Source organism: Trachypithecus francoisi, unplaced genomic scaffold (assembly GCF_009764315.1).
Source record: "Trachypithecus francoisi isolate TF-2019V2 unplaced genomic scaffold, Tfra_2.0 Lachesis_group11, whole genome shotgun sequence".
Lineage (NCBI taxonomy): Eukaryota > Metazoa > Chordata > Mammalia > Primates > Cercopithecidae > Trachypithecus > Trachypithecus francoisi.
The window spans coordinates 123114646-123138218 of NW_022681456.1; the positions used below are offsets into that span (position 1 = coordinate 123114646).

Consider the following 23573-nt stretch of genomic DNA (forward strand, 5'->3'; position numbering starts at 1 on the left):
CATATATTCTTGTATTCTCTGAAATATTTAAGCAAATTGTATGTATAAATTTGCCCCAAAACACATAGCAGAACAATGTCGTTTTGACTCAAAAATCTTCAAATCATGATGGAATTGTCCTGTGAAAGTAAAGTTAGAGAGATGAAGTCTCCCTCCAGCCTAAATGTTCTTTCATACGACCTATATGACACAAACCAATGCAGACCCCCCAATCCTTTCCCCACTGTCATAAGAAGTTTTCAGTGAACTGCATTCCCCTTTACAAACTAGATGATAGTTACAGTTACCAGGCAAGAACGTGGATCTAGTTCTGCTTTTTCAAAGGCCAACGTTCCTCACATAATAGCAATGCATTCTTCAACCGGTCAACTGCCCACAACACCTGAGGTGACAGACGCAAAGTGCTTGGCACTTACTTACTCTTACCGGTTTATTACAAAGAAGAGAACACAGGAACAGCCAAATGCAAGAGACGCACAGGGCACACCATGGGGCAGAGAGGTCGGGGCTCCCATGCTGTCCCTGGAAGTGCCACCTCCCCAGCAGCAAATGAGTTCACCAAACCAGAAGCTCTCCAAACCCAGTATTTAGAGGGTTTTATGGAGTTTTCATAACATAGACATGATTAAGTCATTGGCCACCCGTGACTAGCTCAATCTCCAGCCTGTCTCGTCTCCTCTCCCAGAGGTAGGGGTGAGGCTGATACATCCAACTCTTTAATCATGACTCATCTTTCTGGCAACCAGCCCTGATCCTGAACCTGTCCAGGGGCCCAAAGCCACCTGTCATCTCATTATCATACAAAAGACACTCCTATCACCCCAGAGGTTCCAAAAGTCTTAGAAGCTCTTGTGTCAGGTACTGAAACCTAAGACCAAATATTATAACCAATGATGTTCCTATCGCTCAGGAAGTTACAATGGTTTTAGAAGCTCCGGGCCAAAAACCAGGAAGAATACTAAATAGATACACTATTGTACTATGTAGCCCACTATCATGATAATTTTTTTTTTGAGACAGAGTCTACCTCTGTTGTCCAGTTTGGAGTGCAGTGGTGCGATCTCAGCTCATGGTGCGATCTCAGCTCACTGCAACCTCCACCTCCCAGGTTCAAGCAATTCCTGTGCCTCACCCTCCTGAGTAGCTGGGACTACAGGTGTGCGACACTACAACTGACTAATTTTGGCATTTTTTAGTAGAGACAGGGTTTCACTGTGTTGGCCAGGCTGGCCTTCAACTCCTGGCTTCAAGTGATCTGCCCACCTCAGCCTCCCAAAAATCTGAGATAAGTCACGAGCCACCATGCCTGGCCTCACTACCACAATAATTATACTGGGAGGATGGGGGAGAAAAACGTGGGCAACAGGAGGGGGGGGAGGGTAAGCAGCCTGAATCCTTGTCTTCCACAGTAGGACATCTCCCTATCTTTCACACAATCTAGAAGAACAAGCTAAAACATAAACACAGTAACCTCCAAGGAGCAGGGATCAGATAGAGAAGGGTAAGGTAGGGGATTGCTGGGTTTTGTCCTAAGTCTTGTTAATTTCTGACTCTTAGAGCTGTATGCCTGTACAACTTTGCTAAAAATGAGTACTTACCTGTAATCCCAGCACTTTGGGAAGCCAAGGTGGGCAGATCACGAGGTCAGGAGATCAAGACCATCCTGGCTAACACGATGAAACCCCATCTCTACTAAAAATACAAAATATTAGCCAGGCGTGGTGGTGGGCACCTGTAGTCCCAGCTACTTAGGAGGCTGAGGCAGGAGAATGGTGTGAACCCAGGAGGCAGAGCTTGCAGTGAGCTGAGACCACGCCACTGCACTCCAGCCTGGGTGACAGAGGGAGACTCCATCTTAAAAAAAAAAAAAAAAAAAAAGAGCATTTAATTTGTAATCAAAATCTGATACTTGACCGACAACAACAGTATACTAAGTGATACGGCTTTTTGTTTTTGTTTGAGAGAGGGTCTTCCTCTCTTGCCCAGGCTGCAGTGCAGTGGTGCAATTCTAACTTACTACAGCCTCAAATTATTGGGATCCGGTGATCAACCTCCCGAGTAGCTAGAACCACAGGTGTGCACCACCACGTCCAGCATTTTTTTTTTTTTTTGGTACAGTTGGAGATCTCGCTATGTTGCTTGTCTTAAACTCCTGACCTCAGTGGATCCTACTGCCTCAGCCTCCCTAAGTGCTGGGATTACAGGTGTGAGCCACCACAGCAGGCCCAAGTGGCGTATTCTAAAATTTTTTGGAATCCAACCACTTTGAAAATGTATGGAGAGCTATAAATCGTCTCCCCATAAACACATGGATGCATATACACAAAATTGTTGCACAGGATTTTGGGGACGTCATAAATTTCTGAGAGCTGGGTTAAGAACCTTAGGATTATGGATTCTGATTTCTTTATTTTTTCTTTTTTTTTTTTTTGAGACAGAGTCTCGCTTTGTCGTCCAGGCTGGAGTGCAGTGGTGTGATCTCGGCTCACTGCAAGCTCTGCCTCCCGGGTTCACGCCATTCTCCTGCCTCAGCCTCCGAGTAGCTGGGACTACAGGCGCCTGCCACCATGCCCAGCTGATTTTTGTATTTTTAGTAGAGGCAGGGTTTCACTATAGCCAGGTTGGTCTCAATATCCTGACCTCATGATCTGCCCTCCTCGGCCTCCCAAAGTCTGGGATTACAGGTGTGAGCGACCGCGCCTGGCCCTAGATTCTGGTTTATTAAAGGAAGTGTATTTCAAGTCAGAGCTTGTCATTTATTGCACAGGAAAATAGAAACTTCATTTACAAAATCAAAAACACCCACATGATAAAATGAGGTCCTGCTTGGTTTTAAACTACTTGGTGACCACCATCAGTTATTTTCTTGACCACAGGATGCACCTAATTCCTAACTATGGAAAAAGGTACAAACATTGTTTATTGGGCTTTTGGCTTCAGCCTTGAAACAATCGGATTCTCTCAAACTCAGGAATGTGAATCGCTGTTGGGTTGATGCAGCTGTTTCCATTCTAGGAATGGACCTGGAATCATGTCCTTTTCACCCATGGAGAGTCCTTTGTGTAAAACTTGAAAAGGCAAGGTCCCAACTTCCCCATATGGGTGTTTCTTCCAGTAGATGAATTACGCTAATGACTTCTTAGCAAAACTTACATAATCAGGGCAGGCCATCAAAATACTCCAAAACACAAAGGTTAGCTCCGTTTCTGACGGACCTGTCTCCACTGCTATCAGTCTCACCAACAGCCTCACATCAAGTCAGAGGAACGGTTTTTTCATTTAAGAAGGATCTTCATGGCTGGGTGCAGTGGCTCATGCCTGTAATCCTATCACTTTGGGAGGCCAAGGTGGGTGGATCACGAGGTCAGGAGTTTGTGACCAGTCTGGTCAACATACTGAAACCCCGTCTGTACTAAAAATCCAAAAATTAGCCGGGCTTGGTGGCACGTGCCTGTAGTCCCAGCTACTCAGGAGGCTAAGGCAGGAGAACTGCTTGAACCCGGGAGGTGGAAGTTGTGGTGAGCCAAGATCGCACCACTGCACTCCAGCCCGGGCAACAGAATGAGACTCCATCTCAAAAAAAAAAAAAAAAAAAAAAAAAGAAGGACATCCATGTTCCTGCCAATTTGAAAAAAAAAAAAAAGGTATCTGTTAACCAGGGGCAATGAAAAGCACCTCCCAGGCTGCTGTAGTAAGTGGATCAGCAACTGTGGTGGGAGATTCCAACCCCCGAGACCTGTGACTATGTCACGCAGCAAAAGGGCTTTGCCACAGGCCTTAGGAGAAGGATCCTGGCCTATCCAGGGAGGTCCAATCTAATCCCATGAGACTCTAAGAGCATAGAACTGTCCAGGCGAGGTGGCTCACGCCTGTAATCTCTGCACTTTGAGAGGCTAAGGCAGGTGGATCACGAGATCAAGAGATGGAGACCACCCTGGCTAAAATGGTGAAACCCCATCTCTACTAGAAATACAAAAACTAGTGGGGCATCGTGGCGGGCACCTGTAGTCTCAGCTACTCGGAGGCTGAAGCAGGAGAATCACTTGAACCTGGGAGGTAGAGGTTGCAGCGAGCTGAGATCACGCCACTGCACTCCAGCCTGGCCAACAGTGCGAGACTCCATCTCAAAAAAATATTTTAAAATAGGGCATAGAACTTTCTCCGAGTGGAAGAAGAGAACTGCACACAGAGGAACTGGAGAGCCTGACCAGGTCCCTGGCCCAGCTAGTCCTGAGCTGATGGGACCACGTGCAAAGACCAGATAGAGGCCTCAGGAGCTGAGGGCAGCCCCCAACAGATGGCCAGCAAGGGAACAGACACCTCAGTCCTGCAACCACAAGGAACTAGATTTGGCCAAAAGCGCTTGGAAACAATTCTCCAATGAGGAATGCAGCCCAGACCACATGGTGATTTTTGCCCAGTGACACCCACGTCAGACTTCTGCCCTACAGAACTGTGAGATGATACAATTTCAATTGTTTTAAGCCACGAAATATGTGGAAATGTGGTAAAGCAGCAACAGAAATGAATACAGTGATTCACGTGGAAACCCCTAGAAGAGTGTCTGGCACGGTGTTGTCACCTGACAAGTGTTTCCCGATTTCCTTACATCGCAAGGCAGGGCTGGCCACACTCCATCCAAAAGAGATGATAGACTTGCTCTGACAAAACAGATTCAGTGAATTACAAATGGCCCAGAACACCTACAAATTTCAGGTTTCAGGTAAGTGATTGCCTTTCCTTTCACTTAGAAACTTCCCAATGCTCATCTTACTGATAAACTCTAAGGACCAGGCAGGAGACTAAACACCAGACAAACCCAGCCCCAGATGCCCCGAGGGAGTCCATCCCAGCACTCACTCTGCTGCACTGAAATGATGTCCAGGTCAGTTTATCCCACTAGACCAAGAACTCCAGCTCTCCATGTGTGAGTCACCAGTGCTGCCTCTGCATCTCTGCTTCTACGACGGTGCTTCTGCACTTCACAGGAAATCTGTATCAATGTTTGTCAACACTATATATGACAGTATAACAATATCTGCACAGAAAATACAAATTCTCTGAGGACCAGGGCCGGGTTTATTAGCCTTTGTACTCCCACTGCCACTGTCTGGGACATCAGAGGCACTCGGTAGAAGTTGGTGAAGAGAAAGAAAAGGCAGAGGAGAGACAGGAAAGCAAGACCAACACTGCAGACACAGATTCTGAGGTGGCTGGAGGAGAGGCAGGGCAGAGAAACTTCCCGGATGCTGGAATGGGGTTCACTGTGATACCTGCTGCTGGATTTCAAATGTCAAGGGGGATGCTTTGCTGACCTTGACCTCTGACTGCCCTTTAACTGTCCTTTAGCTTTCCCAATCTCAAGACAGGGCACTTAGAAACTGCAATGTCAAGAAATTATGCTTCATTAAAGCATGGGAATGTTATTTACATGGACGCTCATTACTTCATTTTTTACATGGGAATGTAAATAATTGAAGAGATTGTTAAAGACTAAATCATGCACATTCAATAATTTTGTAAAATATTAATGATAACTGACACACAAATTTGATGGTCCCCAAAAATGCTAAAATATAAAACAATACTGGCCATTAAAGATAGAAAACAATCCTAATGAAGCTCCCCAACAGACACATTAAAACTTCTCTGTACATTAACATTTGGGATTTCAAAGGAAAACCCAGATTCATTCCATTCTTAATACGGCGTTTAAAAAAAAAATCTTAGGTAACACAATATTTCATTTAAAATTTACAAAATTCCATTACATTCATGATTTCATTTGATCCTCAAAACAATCTCCTGAGTTAGGCAGAACAGGTATCACTAACAACTAACTCCATTTTACAGGTAAGGAAGCTGAAGTTCACAAAGTACTTGGACTTAACAAAAGCTTTAATAGGGCCACATGTCGAAACCAAATCCTCTGCTCAAAAGAACTAGAATAAGTTATCTTTTACATATTATTCATACTTATATCCTGTCAATATCCAAAAATGTTTTGAGGTAGCCTGCAATAATAGACACCTATCCAATAAAAACATTAAAATGAAAAACAGGTGGGAAAAAAAAACAGCAGGTGACATGGGAGACAGACGAAGGTAGATAGCAAAGCCTGAGACTTATAATCTAAGAAAACTTCATCTCTGACCTTCCAGTTCCAGGGAGATAATACTAAAGGAAACAAGATGGTTTATAGACTCATAAACTAACAAAAGAGAGGTTGCATCAGTTCTTAACTATGAAACACTCCTGGCAGCCACAGCAAATCTCTAGGACAACATACCAATGGCATCAAAGCAAGAGTATACTTCAGTGATAGAGTGAATTAAGTTCCCTGTTTGGGACCCAGGCCAGGGCTAGAGAAAAGAACTCTGAAATGTAGAGCTCAAAAATATATCCTCTGTCAGCCAGGCGCACTGGCTCACACCTGTAATCCCAGCACTCTGGAAGGCTGAGGCGGGCAGATCACGAAGTCAGGAGATGGAGACCATCCTGGCTAGCACAGTGAAATCCTGTTTCTACTAAAAATACAAAAAATTAGCCGAGCGTGGTGGCAGGCGCCTATAGTTCCAGCTGGTTGGGAGGCTGAGGTAGGAGAATGGAGTGAACCCAGGAGGCGGAGCTTGCAGTGAGCAGAGATCCTGCCACTGCGCTCCAGCCTGGTCAACAGAGCAAAACTCCATCTCCAAAAAATATATATATATACACCCTCTGTCTTCTCCATACCCATGTGTCCCCTTCCGTGAGAGACTTCCTTTCATTTAATCCATATAAAAATCAAGCCTACTCTAAATGAAAAATACCTCAACACAGAAGCAGCATTAAGTAGTTAAGTTTTATTAAGACATTAATAAAATCTAGAAAACCATAAAGAAAATCTGGTCGCATTTTGAAGCCCTCTCCTAAGATCAGATTCCCCAAAAGAACAAAGTGCATGGGGCATATAACAAAGATCTTTTCCTAAATTAAGATAAGAATGCAAATCAAAATAAAGGCAAAATCCTACTGAGTGAAGCAAAATTGTAATTCAGTAGCTCAAGACTTGACCAAATGGCTATTTTTAATCCCTATAATCATCCAAATAACTAGGAATAGCAGAGAAAATTGTGTCTCCTTTCTTCAGAGACACATGGCTTTAAGAAACTCAAGCACCTCAAATTCCCACCTTACCAAACAGATAAATTGGAAAGGAGCTTAGTATTTTATTTTTAAATTATTTATTTACCTTTTTATTTTTTAAAGAAAGGGTTTCATTCCATCACACAGACTGGAGTGCAGTGGCATGATTATAGTTCACTGCAGCTTCTAATCTTGGGTTCAAGTGATCCTCACACCTCAGCCTCCCAAAGCACTGGCATTACAGGCGTAAACCACAGCACCCGGCCTCACTATTTTAAAGAATTAATTACCATATTCCTTAGAATTGTAGCTCCTTTATACGTCATTCAACATGTGATGCAATTTTTTACAAGTGGTATTTTTTTTTTTTTTTTTGAGATGGAGTCTCACTCTGTCACCCAGGCTGGAGTGCAGTGATGCAATCTCGGCTCACTGCAACCTCCACCTCCCGGGTTCAAGTGATTCTCCTGCCTCAGGCTCCCGAGTAGCTGGGACTACAGGCGTGTGCCACCACACTCAGCTAATTTTTTGTATTTTTAGTGGAGACATGGTCTCACCGTGTTATCCAGGACGGTCTCCATCTTCTAACCTCGTGATCTGCCTGTCTTGCCCTCCCAAAGTGTTGGGATTACAGGTGTGAGCCACCACACCCAGCCACAAGTGGTAATTTTAAACTATGCTTCAAACCATTACACAAAGCCAAGTACAGCTACTCAAGGCACTCTCAAATTTCCATTTACTCCCATTTTACTCAACAAAATAAAATGTTAAATTGGAACATATTTCACATGACACTTAAAAGATCAACAAAACGCTCCTGAAAAGTTCTGAGCTCAACAACTCCATTAATGAGAAAAAAACAAACCAACTGGATATAGGGAAGATGCTGCACATAAAACAATTGTGAAGAATATGCAAGATACTGCCAAAAAGCTGCTTAAGGTTTCATCATAGATACTTGTCCTTAACTCTGAGTTAAAGTATATACTCATGTAACTAAACTCATTTAAAAGGAAACAAAGGGGAAGAAGAAAAAGAACTTCCACTTTAGAATCCACATTTTCAAAGGCCTCCATTATTTACACCATTGTGGGTAAGAGAATTTTTCTCTGCCATATTTGCTTGAAAGAATTAAAGGTGTAGGGCAAAAATTCTTGGAAATTATGTAGTTTAGGATCCTCAAAAGTGAGAAAAATGAAGCCCAGAAGAGAAGGCCTTCCAGGAAAATTCCAGAGCCGGAGGCAGACCCAGTACATTGTTTTTGTTTTTGTTTTGAGACGAAGTCTCACTCTATGGCCCAGGCTGGAGTGCAGTGGAGCCATTTCACTCACTGCAACCTCCGCCTCCTGGGTTCAAGCTATTCTCCTGCCTCAGCCTCCTGAGTAGCTGCGATTACAGGAGCCCACCACCACGCCCAACTAATTTTTCTATTTTTAGTAGAGACAGGGTTTCACCATGTTGGCCAGGTTGGTCTCGAACTCCTGACCTCAAGTGATCCGCCTGCTTAGACCTCCCAAAGTCCTGGGATTACAGGTGTGAGCCACCGCGCCCGGCCGACCTGTTAAGTTTTAATCAAGTACTCTGAACTATGCAACAAACCCTAGGAAGTAATAGAAAAAAAATTCATCTAAAAACCCTCTGGAGAGTCAAAGAATTGCAGATTTTAAATAGCATGAATACTTGAATTCATGGTATTGAAAAAGAACCTCGCACTTACCCGCATGTACAAACTGCCTGCCCACCTCTATCAGAGCATTTTTCAAGCTGTGCTACAGTTAACTATGTACTGCCCAAAGCCAATCTGTCCCTGCAGATCATAAGCTCTTAAAGACCAGGACTTCAGGAGAACAAGCAAAACTTCAGAGAGAAGGGAGCCACCGAAACAGAGTTCATAGCAATGGATCGGCAGGAGCTGACGACTGGAGGTGGGCTGTAGCCTTGGGGTCTGGGACAGCGGAGGGCAGAGAAGGCAAAAGGGCCTGCATGACATGCTACAGGGCTAGGAGCCACAGCTGCGGTGATTAGTTCAGTTTTGTCTCGTATGCCTGTCACTTATACACCATCTCTTGTTCAGAAAGAACTTCAGGTTGAGTACTTGGACTCCTTGAGCCTTCTGCTGTTTGTCTCCGGACGTTTAACACTCTTAAAAGGGAAAAACTGTCCAGTTCGATTTTGCTTCCTGGGACATTACAGATTTTTCAAAAGTTTGATGAAAGCATTCACTAAGGACTGATTCCACTTTCTCTGGTGGCTGAGAAATAGGCGTCTGAGGGGCAGCATCAGGTCTTCCCATCAAGCTGAGGTCGGAGTCTCCCCACCCACAGACCTCACCCTCGTTCTCCCCTCATAAATCTGACCTCTAACTGTAATTGCCTTGGCCTCATCCGTGGGTGTGGATGCTCCTGCTTGAAACGCATTTTTCAGCCCGCCAAATTCTTGGGAGAGTTTCTTCCACTGGCCAAGCGCTGAGAGCTACAAAGTTCAATCTGGCTTTCCAGATTTTTTTTCTTCCCATTACTAACGGAAAAAATCAAGAAGCGCCGGGCAGAAGAGCCCTGCTCCCTCCAATCAGAGCCCAGCCCGGGGCCAGAGCAGGAAGCCAGGCGGTGGGACTCCCGGTGACAGCACCTCGCCCCACCCCGGGACCCGCCGGCCAGGGCAGAGGTCGGTGCTGCCGCTGCGCGACAGCTCCGGGCCCACGCCTCTCGCTTCCTTCCGCCGGGCAAGTGAGAGGATAAATCATGGGGCGGGGGCAGTGCGCCCCCCGCGCACAGACCCCCACTACACGCGCGTCCCAGGCGGGGTCGACCCAGACGAGCCACGGGGCGGCGCACAGCCCCACTAGCAGGGCGCAGGACCCACGCGCGCGGGTCCACGCAGCCCCTATATAGGTGACAAAACACTCAGGAAGCCGTCATGGGGGACCGGGAAAAAGCCCCCACCCAGAGTCAGGGATTCCCTCCTCCGAGGGTCCGCACAGTCCACTAGGTGGGTCTGGCGAAGCAGTCTCGCTGCGAGAGAGGGCGGGGAGGGCGGCGGAGCCTCCCACTGGAGGTGACCCGGACCCCGCCCCACGAGTGGGTCCTCGCAGGGCCCCCTCTGCCGCACGCGGGGACCAGCCACGCCGCGGGGGACCGGGCAGAAGCCAGGGCCCGGGTCCATGCAGTCCCCTCTGCGGCAGACGCGGGGAGCTGGGGAGCAGTGGGGACCGGCCCCCACCCGCAGGGCGACCGGGACCCCCGCGCGGGCCCACGCGGTATCGCAGCAGGCGCGAAGCCCCAGCTGCCACCCGAGGCCAAGACAAAGCCCAGGCACAAGGACCCCGGATCCCGACCTCGGACCCTGCGGAGCCCAGCTCAGAGACGTCACGCCCGGGACAGAGACCCCCCGCCCGGTCCGGAGACCCAGTCGCCAGTCGTGCCGTCTCACCTCAGCCCGCCGCCTCGCAGCGCTCGCTCCTAGCCGCGGCGCCTGGGCCAACTGGAGCGCAGCTGAGCAGCCAACAGAGCCGCAGCAGCCTCAACAATGGAGTCCCGGGCGGGGCCGCCGCCGCCACTTCAGCCCGTGTTCCCCGCTCAGGATCCGGCTCGGATCAAGTAGCTGCAGCTGGCGCGGGCCTGCGGCCGGGAAACACGCTGACCAGGTGCACACGGCGCCTTGGGCAGCCTGCCGCCCGCCGCCCGGCCCCCAGCGGAGCCGGACGCCCAGGGCCCGCCCTCCCCGCCCAATGGGGAGCGAGCCGCGCGGAGAGGGCGGGGCCTGGGGGAACAAAGGGAGGTTGGGCGGGGCGGTGCTGGGACTGGGCGCTGGGGTCCCGCGGGAGGACCGGACCCAAGAGCTGGCCGGATCCTGGCCTCCTAGAAGACCCAGCTCAACGTCCACCTGGAGTCTGCTCTACAGGACGCGCTCATCTCAAGCCCAGAACTCAGGCTTTTAGGGCAGAGAGCGAGAGACAGGCTTGCTTTACAAAAAGGGAAACTGAGGTCCAAGGAACAGGATTGCCTGCTGCCCAAAGTCACTTAGTCCCATTCACTCGTTCACCTTGTCATTCAGCAAACATTTGGAAGCACGTATGGTGGGCGTTAGGAGTGAAGTAGGGCCGGGCGCGGTGGCTCGCGCCTGTAATCCCAGCACTTTGTGGGGCCGAGGCAGGTGGATCACTTGAGGCCAGGAGTTCGAAACCAGCCTGGCCAACAAGATGAAATCCCATCTCTGCTAAAAATACAAAAACTTAGCCAATCGTGGTGGCGCGTACCTGTGGTCCCAGCTACTGGGAAGGCTGTGGCAGGAGAATCGTTTGAACCCGGGAGGTGGAGGTTGCAGTGAGCTGAGATGGTGCCACTGCATGCGCTCCAGCCTGGGCTACAGAGTGAGACTCTGTCTCCAAAAAAAAATTAATAGATGGGAAGTAGAAGCGAACTTAGGCCTTCCCTGAAGGAGCTCGGCCAAGGAGTACCTGAAATGTCTCTGCATCTCTTTAAGGTCTGATAAAGGAACCAGGAGCGAGCACTAATCACTTCCCTTTCCTGCCTCAGAGCTTTCATGTGTTTGCTGTTCCCCGCCTGAAATGCCAAGTACCAATGGTATTTATTTATTTACAGAAATGGGGTCTCCCTATGTTGCCCAGGCTGGTCTCAAACTCCTGGCCTCAAGCTATCCTCTCGTCTCAGCCTCCCAAAGTGTTGGGATTACAGGCATGAACCACTGTCCCCAGCCCTGATCGTCTTTAAAACGTCTTTCCTCTTCTCATTTGAGCTTCGGGCTTCATGTGCCCCCACACCCTTGGTTTCCCTGTACTTCCATAGCTGCTCCTCGGTGGGTCCCAGGAACCCACCCCCTTCTCTGCCCAACTTGTATATGTCTGGGCTCAGGCCAAATGCCCTTCCATTTGCAGTGGGCACTGCTACAGGAAATCTCATGCCCTTCCGGGCTTCACAAACCATCCACATGCTCTGCTGCCTGCCAGAGACATCCATCCCAGTCAGATGCCCAGCCCTCACCTTTCCCAAAGCCCCAGCTGGACACAGGGAAGCATCTCAAATTTTCCGCGGGCCAAAACAGTGCTGTATTAGTGCCCTAACCTGCTCATCCACATTCTTGTGATTCTCTGTAAACAGCCCCTTCATCCACCCAGCTGCTCAGATGAAAATCTCAAATCCTCCTCCAGTCCTTCCTCCCCGAATCTCTCATGCAGCCCTCTGCCTTCCTAGGACACTGAGCACCCCTCACTCCCAGCGCCAGATGGGGTGCTGTATGAGTGGCTGCCACCCACTTGGCATGAAGTGTGACCTCTTGCCCGGTGTGGTGGCTTACGCCTGTAGTCACAGCACTTTGGGAGGCTGAGGCGGGCAGATCGCTTGAGCCCAGGAGACTGGGACCAGCCTGGCCAATATGGTGAAATGAAAATACAACAATTAGCCAGGCATGGTAATGCGTGCCTATCATCCCAGCTACCCTACCCAGGAGGCTGAGGCAGGAAAATTGCTTGAACCTGGGAGGCAGAGGTTGCAGTGAGCCAAGGTCACACCACTGCACTCCAGCCTGGGCTATAGAGTGAGACTCTGTCGCAAATTAAAAAAAAAAAAAAAAGAAGAAGGAGAAGAAGGAGAAGAAATGTGACCTCTCTAAGGCAAGGCAGTGTCCCACTCTGATTCACTTCCATGTGTAAAACAGGACCTGCACCCTGAAGGCACTCTCTCAGGGAGGCTGCTGGGATGGGTGGATGCACAGTTAAGGTCTTCATGGTGGCTGGGGCTGACCCCATCCCCATCACTCTTCCCACACACACCTGCACACTCATCACTCCCACGCTCGCACCCACCACTGAAAGCCTGGCCCCTAATCTGATTTGCCTAACAAGGTCCCTGGATGAACAACACATGCTTCCCTACGTCTCCCCTGCTAGGGCCCCACCGTGTTCTGGGATGTACTCAGGGATCAGGAGAACAAAACCTCAGGGAATGAAAGGACATTCCAGGGTGCAGGCCTCTGCATCTCCCTCCATGCCCTCACCCCGGCCTGACACACCCTCACCCCTGTACCTGGCCAGCTCCTACCAACCCTTAAAGTCTCACCAAGTTCAGTGGTGGCAGCCACACCCTAAAGTGACTGACCCCCCAATGACCTATGCCCTTATATAGTCTTCCTGACCTTGGGTACGAGCAAAATAGGTGACTGGCTTCTAACCCATAGAGCCTGGCAAAAGCAATGGGATGTCACTGTCACAGTGCATCACCTTCGCACACTAGAGAGAAAGGTTCCGCCTGCAGGCGCTGCAGGAGGGAGATGCTGTGCTGAGAAAGGACCTTTGGAGGGACCCCGTAGGCAAGGAAGCAAAAAGCTTGGCCCTTGCCAAGCGGGTCCGAGGAAATGAATTCTGCCAATAACCTCAGTGGACCTGGAAATGGATTCTGTCCCAGTAGAACCTCAGATGAGGATGCAGCCCAGCTGCTTAGCGTGCGATCCCAAGCAGAGGACCTGCTAAAATGTGCTCAACTCCTAGCTTGCCAAAATTGGCTTAAAGGTGTGTGTTGTTTTAAGCTTCTAAGTTTTTAGTTATTGCCTATGGAAGTGTTAAAATATGAGACAATAACTTGGGTCCCCTCCCCATCACACACATTCTTCTTTCTGGCATTCATCACAATTATACTCATTGATTTAAAATCTCCCTCTTGACTGGGTGCAGTGGCTCAGGAGTTCCAGACCAGCCTGGCCAACATGGTGAAGCCCCATCTCTACTAAAATACAAAAACTAGCTAGACGTGGTGGTGCAATCCTGTAATCCCAGCTACTCGGAAGGTTGAGGCAGGAGAATTGCTTGAATCCAGGAGGCAGAGGTTGTAGTGAGCTGAGATTACACCATTGCACTCCAGCCTGAGTGACAAGAACAAAACTCTGTCTCAAAAAAAAAAAAAAATTGTCTCTTGTCACTAGCACGAAGGTTCCATGAGAAGAAAAATGGAAACTCTTGCTCATAACAGTGCCCCAAATGCCCAGCACGGTGTAGCTCTAGGGCAGTTGGTCGATGGTGGACGCTGCTGGTTGGAGGGCCCAGCTGGCCCTCCCAGCTGCCTTCTCCCTGGTCACGTTCCATTACAGAGAACAGAATAGTTTCTTGCCTTTCCAGAGTCCCTCTTAGTGGGGATTGGCCAAGTGACATTGTCCTGCCCCGGGAGACCTAAGTGGAAGTTAGCTTAAAGGTTTCTAGCCTTGGTGTGCTGCGACGATTTGAACCAGGACATGACAGCTGACCATCCATTGTTCGGGAATTCTGCAAGTTGGTTGTTCAACACATTCAGTACTTAAAAATATTAAATAATATAAGCTCGCAAATTTAAAAAATGCATTAGAACGGATGCAGTGGCCCACGTCTAACACATTGGAAGCCTGAGGCAGGAAGATCACTTGAGCCCAGGAGTTCAAGACCAGCTTAGGCAAAAAAGGAAGACCCTGTCTCTACAAAAAATTTTAAAATTAGCTACGCATGGTGGTGTGTGCATGCAATCCTAGCCACTCAGGAGGCTGAGATGGGAGGATCGCTTGAGCCATCTGTTTAAGGCTCCAATGAGCTATGATAGTGCCACTGCACTCTAGCCTGGGTGACAGAGCCAGACCCTGTCTCAGAAATAAATCTATTTCATATATTAATAAATTTATAATAAATGTATATATGCACATTTATGTATTATAATTATATATTTAGACATAAATATATATTTCTTGTTTTATTTATTTATTTATTTACTTATTTTGAGATGGAGTTTAACCCTTGTCGCCCAGGATGGAGTGCAATGACACAATCGGGGCTCACTGCAACCTCCACCTCCTGGGTTCAAGTGATTTTCCTGCCTCAGTCTCCTGAGTAGCTGTGATTACAGGTATGCACCACCATGCCTGGCTAATTTTTGTATCTTTAGTAGAGATGGGGTTTCTCTATGTTGGTCAGGCTAGTCTCGAACTCCTGAGCTCAGGTGATCTGCCCACCTCGGCCTCCCAAATTGCTGGGATTACAGGTGTAAGCCACTGTGCACAGCCTATATGATATATTTATACATTATAATTATGTATATTAATTTTATATAATTATATATGAATATAAATATAAAAAATTTCCTTGCCTTCTCTTGTTTCTACCTACAGTCAGTCCCAAGACTTCAAATACTATCTACATGTAATAATTTTAAATGTATATTGTATATATATATATTTTTTTTGAGACGTAGTCTCGCCCTGTCACCAGGCTGGAGTGCGATGGCGCAGTCTCAGCTCACTGCAACCTCTGACTCCTGGGTTCAAGCGATTCTCCTGCCTCAGCCTGCCAAGTAGCTGGGCTTATAGACGGCCACCACCACGTCCAGCTAATTTTTGTATTTTTAGTAGAGACAGGGTTTTGCTATGTCGGTTAGGTTGGTTTCGAACTCCTGACCTTAATTGATCGCCCACCTCAGCCTCCTAAAGCGCTGGAAATACAGGCGTGAGCCACCTTAGCCAAAATATTTTTCTGTTTCCAAACATTTTACTCTACTGTAAAAAAAATCTTTGTACCTCTCTTCTTTTCATCTTTCCTAAGTGTACATATTACTAAAATGTCTTTAGGTTCAGCTCCCCCTTTGAAAACTTTACAGGGTGTTGTGTCCTCAGCCATCCTCTTGTCTTTTCCTAGTCCTGGCATTTTAGAACTGTCTGGGGATGACCCAGAGTACGCACTGTGGCCATGTCTATTGGAGGGTCTAGTGAGTATCAGTCCCGGGGTCATCTCATTGCCAAGGACAGCCTGAGGTAGGGGGTAGAGTCTCTCAGGGGAGCAGCTGGATGCTCTTGGCCTTAGAGGAATCTCCTGGTATAGTTTCATCTAACATGGTGACCCCTTAGGGTTATTAAAATTTTAGGACATTAAAATGAATGGACAATACAACATAATGTCATTAAAGCCAGGTCATTAAAACTGTTCCTCCAGCCAGAGTTTTTATTCCTCGGAGACACATTGACGGTCTGCCAACGGGATGCTGATATTGAGAGGAAAAGGCAGAAATGATTTCTGCTCTCTAGATTGTCTCAGACTTGTGAAGAGAGAAAAACTGTCCCAAAGGACAAGGAAAACCCACACCAGAGAGGATGTGCAAGAACCTGAATATGAAAATGCACTTAAGGCCCACAGGAGGACAAAGAGCAATGCCAGTGCCTCCTAGGTGGTCACGGAGTACTTTACTGAACAGGATGGCTGTCCTGAGGGATGGAATGGCCTGCCGTGACACTTAGAAAGGTCTGTGTTGGAGTCAGCACTGCCCCTCCCTGAGTTTGTTACCTTGAAAAAGCTTGTCCGCTTATTTGAGTTTCAGTTTTTCATTGACTGTAAGATACATTTTGTCAGTACAGCTTGAAAGATAAAAATATTATTTCCAAAGAGGCAAGGTAAAATGATATATTTTATTTGCTAAAAATTCGTATTTATTTCTTCCCCAGAGTGAGTGTAGTAAGTTTTAAAGGTCTGTTCTGTTTATGGGTAATTTCAAATGGAATTGTATTACTTAGCTTTGTAAATGCTACTGGTGAAATAAAAGTGTGATAGATAAATTGATGATTTACAAAGATTCACCAAAATGTCAGTTCCCCTCTTGTCGCATGGTGAAGAATTTATGACAGTGGACACATTTGTATCCTCTTATCTGGATATCTGAGGGGTTTTTTGTTGTTGTTTTTTTGGAGACGCTGTCTTGCTCTGTAGCCCGGCTGGAGTGCAGTGGCGCCATCTCTGCTTACTGCAACCTCTGCCTCCCGGGTTCAAGTGATTCTCCTGTGTTAGTCACACCCAGCTAATTTTTGTATTTTTAGTAAGCACAGGGTTTTAGGCCTGGCACGATGGCTCATGCCTGTAATCCCAACACTTTGAGAGGCCAAGGTGGGCGGATCACGAGGTCAGGAGTTCCAGAGCAGCCTGGACAACATGGTGAAACCCTGTCTCTACTAAAAATACAAAAAAATTAGCTGAGCATGGTGGGAGGCACCTGTAATCCCAGCTACTCGGGAGGCTGAGGCAAGAGAATTGCTTGAACCCGGGAGGTGGAGGTTGCAGTGAGCCAAGATCTTGCCACGGCCCAAGCGACAATGCGAGACTCCGTCTCAAAAAACAAACAAACAAACAAACAACAAAAAATGGGGTTTTGCCATGTTGGCCAGGTTGGTCTCAACCTCCTGACCTCAGGTGATCGTCTGCCTCAGCCTCCCAAGGTGGTGGGATTACAGGCATGAGCCACCACACCCGGCCCACTCTATTTTCTTTTTATTCCCTAAATTTTAATATGTTTGAGTTTGTCTGTTCCTTTATCACTTTTTTCTTACATAAAAATTCTGCCTAATCCTTCATAAAAAAAAAAATCTTCCTGTGACTTCTGAAAATGTTCTGGTTTTATCTTTCATGGAATCCTCTCTCTAATAGTGTACTTGACATCTTCATTTGGGTGTCTGACAAGAACTTGAACTAACTTGTCTAAACCAAATTACTCATCTTTCCTTCCATCCCCAAATCTGTTTCTCCTACAGTCTTTCGTTTTGTTAATGAACACTTCAGACTTTCAGATGCTTAGACAAAAAACATAGAGTAAACATTTTCTCTCTTTCACATCTCATCTCAGCAAATTTTAGAGACTGTGTCTTCAAAAACATACATAATCTAATCCTTTGTCATCACTTCTGCCATATTCGTCTAAACTTCTCCACTTCTTGCCAGGATAATTGCCACCAACTCCTAATTATTTTTTTCTAGTTCTTCACGTTCCCCTGATGTATTCTCAAGGTAGCAGCCAGAGAGAGCCTGTTAAATGCAAATTTGATCATGCCATTCTTCTGCTCAAGATTTTTCAGTGGCTTCTCAACTCATTAAGAGTAAGCCAAAATCCTTATCAAGTCCTATAATCATTTGAGTGATCTGATTTTGTCTGCCTGTCTGCCCTAAAATGCCTGGCTCATCCCATGCGAGCAACATTGGCCTTTGTGTCACTTGTTGAGTATGCCAAGCATTACCTCAGGGATTTCATGCTTGTGTTCTTTCTTCTTGGAATGCTCTTTCTCAGATATCAACACTAATGTTACCACTCCTCAAACATCACTAAATCACGAAGTCATTGAGGTCTCCAACACTGCCTTGTTTAAAGGGAAATCTCATTTCCCTCTGCAGTTTTTAATTTTTTTAGATTTTATGTTAGGTTCAGAGGTGTATGTGCAGGTTTGCTATATAAATAAATTTCATGGCACGGGAACTTGGTGTATAGATTATTTCATCACTCAGGTGATAAGCAGAGTACCTGATAGATAACTTTTTGATCCTCACCCCCTCCTGCCCTCTGTCTTCATGGAGGCCCTGTTGTCTGTAGTCCCTTCTTTGTGTCCACATGTATTTAATGTTTAGCTCCCACTTACAAGGGAACATGTGGTACTTGGTTTTCTGTTTCTGTCTTACATTCCCACCAGCAGTATCAACGCACAACCTTGACAGAGTGTGTTTTTTTGTTGTGTTTGTTGTTTGTTTGTTTTGTTTTGTTTTGTTTTTAGTAATAGCCATTCTGAGGGGTGTGAGAGGATATCTATCTCATTGTGGTTTTGATTTGCATTTCTTTAATGATTAGTTCATATTGAGCATCTTTTCATATGCTTGTTGGCTGTGTGTATGTCTTCACGTGAAAATTGTCCATGTCCTTTATTCACTTTTAAATGGGGGTGTTTGTTTTTTGCTTGCAAAATCAAGTTCCTTATAGAGTCTGGATATTAGGACGTTGTCAGATGCATAGTTAGCAAAACATTTTTGCCCATTCTTCAGGTCGTCTGTTTACTCTGTTGATAATTTCTTTTCTTGTGCAGAAGCTCTTTAGTTTAATTAAGTATTCCATTTGTCATTTTCTGTTTTTGTTGCAACTGCTTTTGGCATCTATGTCATGAACTGTTTGCCAGGTCCTATGTCCAGAATGGTATTTCCTAGGTTATTTTTCAGGTGTTTTTTTTTTTTTTTTTTCTTTTTACAGTTTTAGGTTTTACACTTTAGTATTTAATCCAGCTTGCTTTGATTTTTGTATATGTATAATGAAGGTGTCCAGTTTCAGTCTTCTGCATGTGACTAGCCAGTTATCTCAGCATTATTTGTTGAATAGGGAGTCTCTCCCCATTGCTTGCTTTTCTTAACTTTGCTGAAGATCAGATGGCTGTAGGTGGGTGACACTGTTTTTGGCTCTCTATTTGGTTTCCTTGGTCTATGTGCCTGTTTTTGTAACAGTGCCATGCTGTTTTGGTTACTGTAGCCTTGTAGTATGGTTCAAAGTTAGGTAATGTGCCTCCAGCTTTGTTCTTTTTCCTTGGGATTGCCATGGCTATTTGTGCCCTTTTTAAAATTCCATATGAACTTTAAAATAGTTTTTTCTACTTTGGTGAAGAGTGTTGTTGGTAGTTTATCAGAAATAGCATTGAATCTATAAATTACTTTGGGCAGTATGGGCATTTTAGCAGTATTGATTCTTTCTATCCATGAGCTCGGAATGTTTTTCCATTTATTTGTGTCATATTTTATTTCTGTGAACAATGTTTTGTAATACTGTTTGTAGAGATATTTCACCTCCCTAGTCAGCTGTATTCCTAGATATTGTTTTCCTTTGCAGTTATTATGAAAGGGATTGCTTTCTTTATTTGTCTCTGCCTGGATGTTGTTGATATGTAGGAATGCTACTAATTTTTGTACATTGACTTTGTTTCCTGAGAATTTGCTGAGTTTGTTTATAAGATCAAGGAGATTTTGGGCAGAGACTGTTGGATTTCTAGGTATTGAATTATATTGTCTGCAAACAGGGATAGTTTGACTTCTTCTCTTCCTATTTAGATGACTTTTATGTCTTTCTCTTGCCTGATTGCTTTGGCCAGGACTTCCAGTACTATTGATTAAGAGTGGTGAGAGAAGATATCCCTGTCTTATTCCTATCTTCCAGGGGAATACTTCCAGTTTTGCTTATTCGATATGATGTGGCCATGTTTGTCATAGGTGGCTCTTATTATTATGAAGTATATACTTTCCATTCCTAGTTTGTTGAGAGTTTTTAATATGAAGAGATGTTGAATTTATTGAAAACCTTTTCTGTGTCTATCAAGATGATAATGTGGTTTTTGTTAATTAGTTCTGCTTATGTGATGAATCACACTTATTGATCTGCATATGCTGAAACAACCTTGTATCTTAGTGATAAAGCCTAGTTGATTATGGTGGATTAGCTTTTTGATGTGCTTCTGGATTCAGTTTGCTAGTATTTTGTTGAGTATTTTTTCATCTATGTCTGTTAAGGATATTGGTCTGAGGTTTTCTTTTTCTTGTTGTGTCTCTGCAAAGTTTTGGTATTAGGGTGCTGCTGGCTTTATAGAATGAGTTAGGGAGGAGTCTCTTTTCCTCAATTTCTTAGAATAGGTTCTGTATAAATCGTACAGTGCTTTGTTATATATTTGGTAGAATTCAGCTGTGAATCTGTCTGGTCCTGGGCTTCGTTTGGTTGGCAGGCTTCACTTGGGTAATGAGGCAGTTTGAAGGCTCAGAGCGCCATTTCTACATTATAAGCAAAATAAAAATTCATGGAATACAATGGTGTACCTGTTGTTGAGATACTGTATTTTGTTTATTGGAATGGCATTTTGAGATCCAGTGCTGTTCATTGAATTTCCCTGTAAGGAGAGCTTGTGATTCTCAGGAATATTTACAAAAATGTTGGCTATTTTAATGAAATGTCAAATATTTAGACATTAAATAGACTTGAGGGTAACTTTAACAAAGGTCTAAGCATGAGAGATATGTTCGATATATTTTTATGGACTAAAAACCCTGAGAGAGAAAATAGGACTAATTTCACCAGGATGACCTCCTGGAAATTCATTTTCCATTTTGGAAATTATTTTTAAAATTCATTTTTTCTGGATAGGTGTATGTATGTGTGTGTGCCTGTCTATATGTATATGTTTTATGAACTTGTTAGCAATAATGTCATACAAAAGAACTGGTTAGCAGGAGTAAGATTTTAAAGTGTATTGGCCTTCCCATGGTTCCCAAGAAAACTATCGATGATTTTGATTAAAGAGTTTGGATTCTGTCTATTTGAATCTAGCATAAAAATTGGTCATAATGATGATCCTAGTAATGACTAATTTCCCTTTAAGATTTAGATGTTTACTGTATGAACTATGTGGTACATTTTCCATAACTAACAGGTAAAGTTGCTGAACACAAATTATGGAGATGTGAAATGAGGAAAACATTGCAAAACACTGGAAGAGAATATGTCTTATTTGCATGCTGGCAAATGAAAATTCAAGTTTCACTTCAACTTCAGTATGAATATTTCCAGTCTCTAACAAGAACAGACATTGAATAAATGAGTTAAGTTGAGCTGTTTGAAAATTAGAATGGTTTCCATAAATACATTATCGAACTCATCAATTAGCATAAACTTGTACTTTCTTATTTGACACTGGTCACAATATTTAAAAGCAAAAAGAATGTTACTGCAGATTCAGAAATCAGGTGCACATAAAATTTAAGGTCAGGATATTAAAGGAATCACAGCCAGTGTTGTTAAGCCTTCATTTTTTCTATCTTTTTGTCTGTTCAGACAAGATAACTTTTCTACCCATATTTTCCATTCTAGTGGTGGTTACATTTGTTCTTGGAAATTTTGCTAATGGCTTCATAGCATTGGTAAATTCCATTGAATGGGTCAACAGACAAAAGATCTCCTCTGCTGACCAATTTCTCACTGCTCTGGCAGTCTCCTGAGTTGGTTTGCACTGGGTAATATTATTACTTTGGTATGCAACTGTTCTGAAACCAGATTCATACAGTTTAGCAGTAAGAATTACTACTACTAATGCCTGGGCAGTAACCAACCATTTCAGCATCTGGGTTGCCACTAGCCTCAGCATATTTTATTTGTTCAAGATTGCCAATTTCTCTCACTTTATTTTTCTTCACCTAAAAAGGAGAATTAAGAGTGTCATTCCAGTGATACTACTCGGGTCTTTGTTATTTTTGGTTTGTCATCTTGTTGTGGTAAACATGGATGGGAGTATGTGGACAAAAGAATATCATGGCAACGTGAGTTGGGAGATCAAATTGAGTGATTCAACGCACCTTTCAGATATGACTGTAACCACGCTTGCAAACTTAATACCCTTTATTCTGTCCCTGATATCTTTTCTGCTGTTATTTGTTCTTTGAATAAACATCTCAAGAAGATGCAGCTGCATGGCAAAGGATCTCCAGATACCAACACCAAGGTCCACACAAAAGCTTGGCAAACTGTGATCCCCTTCCTCTTGTTACTTGCTGTTTACTTTCTGTCCCGAATCACATCAATTTGGAATCTTAGGAGGAGGCTGCAGAAAGAACCTGTCCTCCTGCTCTGCCAAACTACTGCAATTATATATCCTTCATTTCATTCATTCATCCTAATTCAGGGAAGCAAGAAGCTAAAACAGACCTTTCTTTTGATTTTGTGTCAGAATAGGTGCTGAGTAAAAGACCTGAAACTCTCAAATTTCTAGATTCACAAGTGGGACATCGTGTGTCTCCAAGAGAAACAAACTGATGCTGTCTGGAACATTTTATACTTTCTACTGGTTTTTCTGTATTGTATGTTTTTGAGTAATTTCCAAAAGTGTGTCTAGAAAAGTCTTTTACCTAAAGTTAGTCTAAAAAGTATCTATATATGCATGTGTATGTGTATATGAAACACTGAAGAGAGAGTGACAATAACATAATCTTTTTTTTTTTTTTTTACCCATCAATTCGTCATTTATATCAGGTATAACTCCCAATGCAATCCCTCCCCTCTCCCCACCCCGCATGATAGGCCCCGATGTGTGATTTTCCCCTTCCCGAGTCCAAGTGATCTCATTGTTCAGTTCCCACCTATGAGTGAGAACATGCGGTGTTTGGTTTTCTGTTCTTGTGATAGTTTGCTAAGAATGATGGTTTCCAGCTGCATCCATGTCCCTACAAAGGACGCAAACTCATCCTTTTTTATGGCTGCATAATATTCCATGGTGTATATGTGCCACATTTTCTTAATCCAGTCTGTCACAGATGGACATTTGGGTTGATTCCAAGTCTTTGCTATTGTGAATAGTGCCGCAATAAACACGTGTGCATGTGTCTTTATAGCAGCATGATTTATAATCCTTTGGGTATATACTCAGTAGTGCGATGGCTGGGTCGTATGGTACCAAAAGCAATGGCAGCAAAAGCCAAAATTGACAAATGAGATCTAATTAAACTAAAGAGCTTCTGCACAGCAAAAGAAACTACCATCAGAGTGAACAGGCAGCCTACAGAATGGGAGAAAATTTTTGCAATCTACTCATCTGACAAAGGGCTAATATCCAGAATCTACAAAGAACTCAAACAAATTTACAAGAAAAAAACAAACAACCCC

General features: G+C 44.7%; 1 protein-coding gene and 1 pseudogene across 1 annotated transcript; one reads left to right on the forward strand and one right to left on the reverse strand.

The window, feature by feature from the left end:
* Window positions 1-10824, reverse strand: part of LOC117090568 — a 21099-nt pseudogene extending 10275 nt beyond the window's left edge.
* LOC117090921 (taste receptor type 2 member 19-like) lies at window positions 9023-22653 on the forward strand. Its single transcript, XM_033223501.1, is given in 5 exon segments — window positions 9023-9050; window positions 10072-10768; window positions 12336-12424; window positions 21753-22346; window positions 22349-22653. Coding segments are annotated over 5 exon segments (1713 nt in total).
* Window positions 22654-23573: the final 920 nt, after the last annotated feature.